This window comes from Achroia grisella, unplaced genomic scaffold, assembly GCF_030625045.1.
Source record: "Achroia grisella isolate CSIRO2021 unplaced genomic scaffold, CSIRO_AGI_Agris_v1 utg780, whole genome shotgun sequence".
In the NCBI taxonomy this organism is placed as follows: domain Eukaryota; kingdom Metazoa; phylum Arthropoda; class Insecta; order Lepidoptera; family Pyralidae; genus Achroia; species Achroia grisella.
Genome location: NW_026713020.1, coordinates 6,163,916 through 6,173,119, shown reverse-complemented (window position 1 = coordinate 6,173,119; position 9,204 = coordinate 6,163,916). Strand labels below are relative to the sequence as shown.

The 9,204-nt window shown below is 36.0% G+C and overlaps 1 protein-coding gene across 1 annotated transcript in view; it reads right to left on the bottom strand.

Moving 5' to 3' along the window:
• Positions 1 to 342: 342 nt before the first annotated feature.
• The window catches only part of LOC131851143 (exostosin-2), a 39,929-nt gene continuing 31,067 nt past the window's right edge, over positions 343 to 9,204 (bottom strand). The window contains exons 6-7 of the mRNA XM_059201593.1: positions 1,390 to 1,548; positions 343 to 564 (exon numbers count right to left, since the gene is read on the bottom strand). Of these exons, the coding sequence (XP_059057576.1) occupies positions 343 to 564; positions 1,390 to 1,548 (381 nt within the window). The remainder of the gene's footprint in view (positions 565 to 1,389; positions 1,549 to 9,204) is intronic.

Here is a 9,204-nt window from a genome sequence, read left to right as displayed (position 1 = left end):
ATCCAGGGATATCCTTGCCTTACAGCGCGCCAATCTTAGGATAGAGATGCGGCACGCCGATCGACGGTTTCCTTAACATTCACATATGATAAAATCGAGGCATCTACATCCATCCAGGGATATCCTTGCCTTACAGCGCGCCAATCTCAGAATAGAGATGCGGCACTCAGGACGGCGATTCCCTTAACTTTCACATACGATATAATCGCGGCATCTATATCCATCCAGGGATATATTTGCCTTACAGCGCAGCGATCTCAGGATAGTGATGCGGCACGCCGGATAGCGGTTCCCTTAACTTTCACATACGATATACTCGTGGCGTCTATACCCATCCTTACCTTACAGCGCACCAATCTCGGGATAGAGATGCGGCACTCCGGACGGCGGTTCCCGATACTGCAGCGGGTCTGCTCGGAACTCGACCGCTTGTAGCGCCATCTGTCCGTAGATGGCAGCGAACCGATCCACGCATGCTGAACGCTGAGACATGTGGCGCGCATCCGCTGATAGCATCTCCGTGTTTGTACATTCGGGGCATTTGAATTTCTTTCGGGGTGTCACCTGGAAAGTTATTGGTGACTTATAAATATACGGTCTCAGTGGATGGTAACAGTAACGCCGATACAAACTAGTTCATATTATTTTATAACCATTGTGCACACTACATTCCTCGCAAAATAAACAAACTGAATAGAAACTGATCAGCCTTTACACGTACGCTCTTTCACGTGCGAATAGGATTTCACGCAGGAAAGAGTGTTCATATAAATGTAGACAAAGAGAGTGAGGAAAACCGCGCGCGCCACCTGCACACGCATTTCTTGGTCTTCAATCGTACGAACTTTAGCGCTTTTTTTAATAATTAATACATAGTCAGGCATGTGACTATGGAGCAAAAACATAATTATAAAGTTATTGATAATTTATAAATCTTATCTTCTTGTGTCTGGAAAATAAAATTTGTGAAATAAAAAATATTCTTTCAAAAGGAAGTGATGATTATACGCGCTGGCTTCCATGGAAATGGAAATGGCAAAGAATGTGTCATGTAAAGGCAGTACAACAAAAATCTGGCGATTCTGCCAAACTGAAGAAGAAATGCCACTACACATCCTATGTGGTTGTAGCCCACTCACGCATAAACGTAATATCTGCTTTGGAAAGTTTACACTCTTTCCTGAGGAGATAAAAACTATCAGTCCTACAAAATATCCTTCAATTCTTGTCCCTGACGGGTCTAGGTAGCGATTGAAAAAGGGCGAGCACAATAGATCTATGTAGGTCGCAGTGCTACAAGCCCAAGGTCCAAGCACCTGACAATAGCCCAAATAACCCAATAAAAAAATTAAAATAAAAGGCAGTTATTAAGAGGTAAAAATAACATACCTTAATTGGCGGTTTCCTAGTGACGTTAGCAACGAGGAAGTTCATGGCTATATCCTCGCAGTTGAAGTTTTCGTCCACCCAGAGCCGGATCTCCGGGGGCATCTTGTACGTGTAGTACCAGGACCAGATCTTGTGGTGGAACGCGGCACCAGTGAGCACCTGCAAATTGGAATATCGAGAGCTCATAAATAATAATAATAATCTCAGGACAATTCACACAGCGCCATCTAGATCCATGTTAAGCTAGGTAAAGCTTGTGTTTTGGGTACTCTACAGCTGATACTAATACATAGATATTTTTTTTCGTATATACATATTATACATAGAAAACACCCAGACCGATACAAACTATTATACTCATGAATACAAACGTGCGAGGAATCGAACCAGCGACAATCGGTAGTAAGGCGGTGTGCTAAACCGCTAGACCACCGAATTCGTCAATTACATACAGGGTGTCCCAGAACTTGTCAAATCGAAACGGATTGACAGGATTGATTGTAACCATCATGAGAAAAATCGGAAAAAATCTATCCAACCTAAGCATTTAACAAAAAACTAGAAATTTGGTCAATTTGGTGAAACTGTAACTATTTTTCTGTTATTGTGGTTAATTTTTATTATTTTTGTTCATTTAAACTTTAGAACCGTAACCCTAAATAATATTTCTAGAACTACAGCCAATAATAATGACATAATTGCCCCAAGTTTTCTAGAATTAAGACTACTTGTTTAACTATGAATTTAAAATGTTCAAAATTCACTCCGTTTCTGAGTTGAGTTCTGGGACACCTGTATATATGAAGAACTGCGAATATCACACTATCATGTGACACTCATAATACCAGTCATTCGTGGGGGGAAGGGGATTTTTAGTAATGGGGTTTAGTGTTCCCATTGTTAGTAATGCACCAGGTCGAACTCCATACAGCATACCGCGCATATCGTTTTACTTCCCATGGCCGCGGGTTCGATTCCTCGCATGGTACGAACATTTGTATTCATGAGTATGGTTTTTTGTATCAGCCTCGATGTTTTCGATATATATTATATATGTATTTACAAAAAAAATATCTAAGTATTTATATCACTATTATTTACATCACAAAAATATCCAAGTTCTGCTTAGCTTGGAACTAGATGGCGCTGTGTTAACTATCCAGGGTTATTTATTTATTAATACCAGATTACGAGGCATGACATTGTAGTCCTCTAGAACGTGATGAGTGGTATTACTGCCTTCATGAAAGAGGACCGGACTACTGGCCGAAGGGTGTGGTGTATCAGCGTTACCGTGACCACACAGACAAGATCAATATATTAGTTTTTAAAAAATTATTTCATATATACGTTAGTCTATAAGTTATTTATGATATGGGCCTAATTGCCTGAAATAAATAAATAATAATAATAATAAGTTGCCATCTCCTCTCTTTAAGAGGTGAGATGAGATTTTGTTTAAGTTTAAAAAATAATAATAATAATTACAAGTATCGCATGATAACGTGATGTCCGTAGTGTTGTTCATGTATATAGCCGACGGTTATCGCATTTCATCAGGTGGATCAGTTTTTTACCATTCTAAATGTATAAAAAAATAACAAATATTATATTTCAAATATCCTCACAAAATCGTTCGTGTATAATGTTAGTGGGATTTCATAATATATCCTTTTCCATTAATATATGTCTCAAGGGTCGGTTGGTACCTAATAAGTTTGGTACTTTTATTTATAGAGTATGACCCCTCGGGCCTCCCAGGGGGCGTGCTCGAACCTTTACAGTATTGAAGGTATATAAACGAGTGAGGATGTGTCATGATACATTTTTAATACATAACATATGTATCTTTATCTTCTTTACATATTTATACGTGAAGCAACATTTTGTACTCTTTTTTACAAAACTTGCACGGGCCGAGGAGTATGAAACTTCGTATAATTATAGTTTCTACATTTAGAGAAGGAGTGCATAATGTAATATTTACTAAAATTATTCATTAAGAACAGTAAGAAGAAATTACGACCTCGGTGGTCTAGCGGTCTAGCACACCGTTTTACGATCGATGGTCGCGAGTTCGATTCCTTGCACGACACAAACATTTGTATTCATGAGTATGATTGTTTGTATCGGTCTGGGTGTTTTCTATGTATAATATGTATGTATTTACAAAAAAAATATCTATGTACAATTGTACATGTATCAGTTATCTAGTACCCATAACACAAGCTTTAGCTAGCTTAACTTGGGTCTAAATGGCGCTGTGTGAATTGTCCTGAGATGATTATTATTAAGAATACATTAAATCAATAAAAATAAACATTACACCCAATACCATGTATTTAACACACACAAATATACACTCTTTAGTTTATTGTTAAAGTCTGTGGTCAAATTGAGAATAGATTAATATTGTTTGTCTTTAATATTATTTGTCTATAGTCTTAATGAATTTGAAATATAACCATATAGAACCTAAATAATGTTCATAGTTAAACTAATTTCAATTTAAATTAATTATGGTTGATTTTCGACCACTGGGCGATCCTAATAGTCGACCATTATATATATTACTAGCTGTGCCTGCGGTTTCAGCCGCGTAAAAATTATAGCCTATATGTTATTCTGATGTATAAGCTATATTACTGTAAAGTTTCATCAAAATCCGTTCAGTAGTTTTTGCGTGAAAGAGTAACAAACATCCATCCATATTCACAAACTTTCGCGTTTATAATATTAATAAGATATCTTCAACCGTAACGGGGTGAGAACCATTTATCAGTTTGCCTTGTTGTTTAAATAATAAATAGTTAGTCCATTTTGTTTATACCTGATATGGTACATTGCTAGCAATAGGGTCAACAGTCTACATCACTTACAATCTCCTTCCCCCCTAACGTTCGTATTAGGGAAGTGCAGGCAAATCCAAAAGTGTCCTGAAGGCAAATGCTGTAAAATTACAAAAAATACAAAACACAGTTTCCCAATATGCTCACTTAGGAAATAGACTGCCCCATCATGAGACACGAGAGAAAGAAATATGGGACAAGCTGTCCCACGACAGCTTGTCCCATATTTCTTTACTATCATAGCTTAAGTAATTGTTACTTACATTTTTGTATTTTTTGTAATTTTACAGCATTTGCCGTCAGGTTGACCTCCACGCAGTTCCCCCTGGTAATCATCGTGACAAATTCCTGGTGAATTTGTCACGATGAGCTAACTGACCTGACCTCCTGTGCCCCGCCAGCGTAAACCGTTAGCGCAGGCGGGAGCACCATTCCATTATCAAACATAAAAAATAACTAGTGCTCTGCCAACGTAAATGAACAGCAACACGAAGTTTCTCATTCCTTTTGTGATGTGTCTGCCCTCCGTATAAGTGATGGAATCAGACTATTCAAAAGGGCTGATATTAAGTTTATTTGATTAAAGATTATTTCTATTCTATTCTATTCGTTCTTACTTCCTTCTGACTTCCGCCGTAGTCTTTCCCACAAATTTCTATACGAGAGAATAACAAACATAGTTCCTTTCAGTTATCACAAACATATAATAATAATAGTAGGATTATAATTACGTTATAGACATATGAACAAACTTGTCATGAAATGGAGAACTTTGTTATTAATAATAATTAATCACTTGCTCATTTAATTAACAAAAACAAATCAAACAGAGCGTAAACAAGTTTTGCATGTTAATCGAGATTCATTAATTCCAAGTTCCAACTATATTACTCGTATATAATTTAATTCAAATACCAGTGAAACGCAAATTGTTGGCAAAATAACAGGATATTTATGTAGCAGTTTGACAACTTAGGTAGTCTGGCAGATACTTAGTTTTTATCGCGGCTTCATTCGCAGCACTCCCTCTACTTCCCTCTCTCTATCTCCCATTACTGTAGACTTTCTAGAAATATTTTCTTCATTCGATTAAAAGGAATCTTTAAATAGTGTTTTTAAACATTTTTTTTATAATAATAATAATAATAATCTCAGGACAATTCACACAGCGCCATCTAGACCCAAGTTAAGCTAACTAAAGCTTGTATTATGGGCACTAGATAACTGATACAAATACATAGATATTTTTTTTTGTAAACACATACATATTATACATAGAAAATACCCAGACCGATACAAACAATCATACTCATGAATACAAATGTTTGTGCCGTGCGAGGAATCGAACCCGACCATCGGACGTAAAGCGGTGTGCTAGACCGCTAGACCACCGAGGTCGTCATTATTTATATTGATAACCGAGTTTTCACATGTATAATTTTATGGTATTTACCTACTCTACTAAGTTGCACTTACCGTGGTCACATGATTCAAATACCAGTGCAACGCAAATGATGGAAAAATAACAAGATATTTATCTATCGGTCTGTCAACTTGTTTGCGTTACTTAGTTTTTACCGCGGCTTCGTTCGCAGCACTCCGGGTATTTATTATCTCTCATTACTGTAGAGAATTTCTAGAAATACTTTCTTCTTTCGAATAAAAGGAATCTATTTGTAGTATTGTTGGAAACTGTTTTATAAACCTTTCTTATTGTATATATTTTTTATAAATATTATATTGTTTTTATATGACATAAGTCATTACACAATATTCTACGACCATACCGGTGGCTTTTCTTTTGCTCGACGTCTTGGGCTCCATCCTTCACAAGTACATATTACAGTATTATATCTATAATTTTCGAAAAAGCTACAATACTTTATTTAGACAGATTATCCATAAGTAGGTATAATGTATAAGAAGAAATTTGTTTATTACATTTATTACAAATTTGCCTTCTTGAAGAGGCAGATGATTTATTCAACAAAACCAAAGAATAATATTTGAATATATTATCACGCATAAAGTCTGTAATTAAAAATTTTAAATTAAAATCTATTAAAAATAATTGAAAAAATAATTGCCTGTCTTGTATAATATAATATAATAAATTCTTTCTTATGATGGAAACGTATATATAAATACAAAATGATATGTTTAAAGCAATTAAGACAATGACTGTGATCTCACAAATATTTAAAAAGTTTTATAATCGACATATTTACCCTGATAATCTATAGATATAAATAAAATAAAATTGGAGTGTCTGTTTGTAATATTGAAATAACCGTTTTTTACTACATGCATATGAATATAAATACGGTACATACACCAAAATAATTTTTCTCTAATTTTTTATTTTGTCTGTTTGTTGGTTCCGGCTAATCTCTGAAATGGCTGGACCTATTTTGACGGGACTTTTTTTGGCAGTTAGCTGATGTAATACGGAGTAACTTAGGTTCCTTTTATTTTAGAATCATAAAGTTAATTTCCACGCGGACGAAGTCGCGGCAACAGCTAGTATTATAATATTAGAGTTCCCGATATTTCAACGCTAAAACAAACATCCTAGTCACGGGTCAATTGTAACCGACCCGTGACATGTCTGTAAGAGGGATTTGCTAGAAAAGACATGTCCGATCGATTCCCCGTCCAATCCAAAAGGTAATCGAAATTGACCAGGAATTTATCACGACGGTTCCGAAGGAGAGACAACCGAAGGTCAACCTATAATGGCATCGTGCAGACATACTACTAGCAATCTCCTTCCACCCGCTTCCCACGCTTCTGAAGGGAATTTTCCTCTATGTCAGTATTTGTAACTATAGTAGAATATATGATACTACTTTATATGATAACAAACAAAAGACGGGACCGCAATCAGATGGACAAATCCTGACATGACAGCCCTACATAAATGTAAATTATGATTCCACAATAAACTGGCTCGGAAAGGTATCTATATATAAGTTTTATGTCGCATACGTGATTGGTCGCGAGACAGAATAACATCAAAACTTTATTATTCAAACACATTAGGAATACGAAATACGGGAAACGGAAAGAGGAATCGCGTAAGGATCAGTGCATATTGACGGCGGTGCAGCGATTTTTGTATTTGACAGACATTAGGGGCCATACATAGATTACGTCACACGTTGAGGGATATGTGAAAAATATGTATGAAATGTGATATATATGAAAAAGTGTGACACTGTCACACTTCTTCGGCTTCACTTTTCAAAATATCAGAATTCGAGTTTTTTAACTTTTAACTTGTATGAAATAATCTGTATTCAAATAAACAATATAAGAAGTTTTGAATAGTCATATTTTTTATTCTACTAGATACTCAGTCACAACACTGACTCATCACAAGAAGAACGAGCAAACAAAAAATGCGTGTTGAATTGCATTGATTATATTTTGATTGATATATTCCTACATTTAGATTTATTTATGTAAAGCTGGCCCGCGTAGCTTCGTCTGCATTACACTTACTTAACATTTATCATTATATTATGCCAAATATTCATAATATATTTTTAAATCATAGCCTACTTGTTTTTCTGATTTACAAACTATGTTACTGTAAAAATTTTATCAAAATCAGTTCAGTATTTTTACGTGAAAGAGTAACAAACACCCATTTATGCATCCATATTCAAAAACTTTCGCGTTTATAATATTAGTAAGATGTTTTCCGCTACACCCGTCTCGTAAAACTGTTTTCGGACTACTGTAAGGCTATTGGTCACAGCTGTCCCTAACTGCTTCACCGGACAATAGGGAGCCAGTGCAAATGGTGCTCCAAACCCGCGGAAGGATTTATGGAGCGGCTGAAGATCAAACAGCGCCTGATAGATATGACTTCAGTCCGAGGGCACTGTTAGGGGTTCGAGCTTCGGCGCAGGCCCTCGTAATTTCGATCGCCGTTCGAATAGGACGAGGAATCGATCGAAGGGACCTCGTAAACTACCTCCGCTTCATCGACAATAATGTGTCCGAACCCTAAAATCTCAGTGTATGTGAACTAGTCATAACAATTTATGTATGCAAATTTGCATACGTCATAATAGACGTCCGAGCTTTAATAAGGTTCATAATCGACATCGACAAAATACATATCGATTTATGATATCGATTTAACATTCATCACTCATACAAGACAGAAACCTTATAGATGGAAAGTGATAGATAACGAATATGATTTCAGTGCAAAAGACGAGAAATATATTGAAGGAGCCATGGTTGCATATGTTATGTTAATACTCGGACCCAACAAAATTTGTTGTTACGACATGTAAAGCTTCTCTTAATCTAAAAAATTGCGATTTATCTATACCTACATATAAATAAAATTAGAGTGCCTGTTTGTAATATTGAAATAACCGTTCTTTACTACATTCATATGAATATAATGGTACGGTACGGTACATACACCAAAATAACATTTTTTACAATTTTTGTCTCTCTGTTTGTTCCGGCTAATCTCTGAAACGGCTGGACCGATTTTGACGGGACTTTTATTGTCATGTAGCTGCTGCAATAAGGAGTAACTTAGGCTACTTTTATTTTAGAAAAATAAATTTAAATTCTATGCGGATTTATTTATAAAATTACATGCTCTCGTTGAGTTTCACAGTATAATACCCACCACCAAGGAATAAACATACGCAATATATACATTAATAGCAATATTATAATAACAGAAAAATATAACTAGGTTTGTTACCGGTACGGTTGTTTACACCAGATAACATGTTGAGCGGAGAGCGATTATTCTTAAAAACTCGATCGGTCAACGATTGGAATTTTTTTGGGTGGTAAACGATGGAGGCCCGAAGGTCGACCTTCAGTGACATTTTGGTATCGATCGGTCAAGCCGTTTCGGAGGAGTATCGTAACAAAGAGTGCAAATCTGATCTCTAAGATCGCGGTTCTTCGCGCCCAACACAATAAA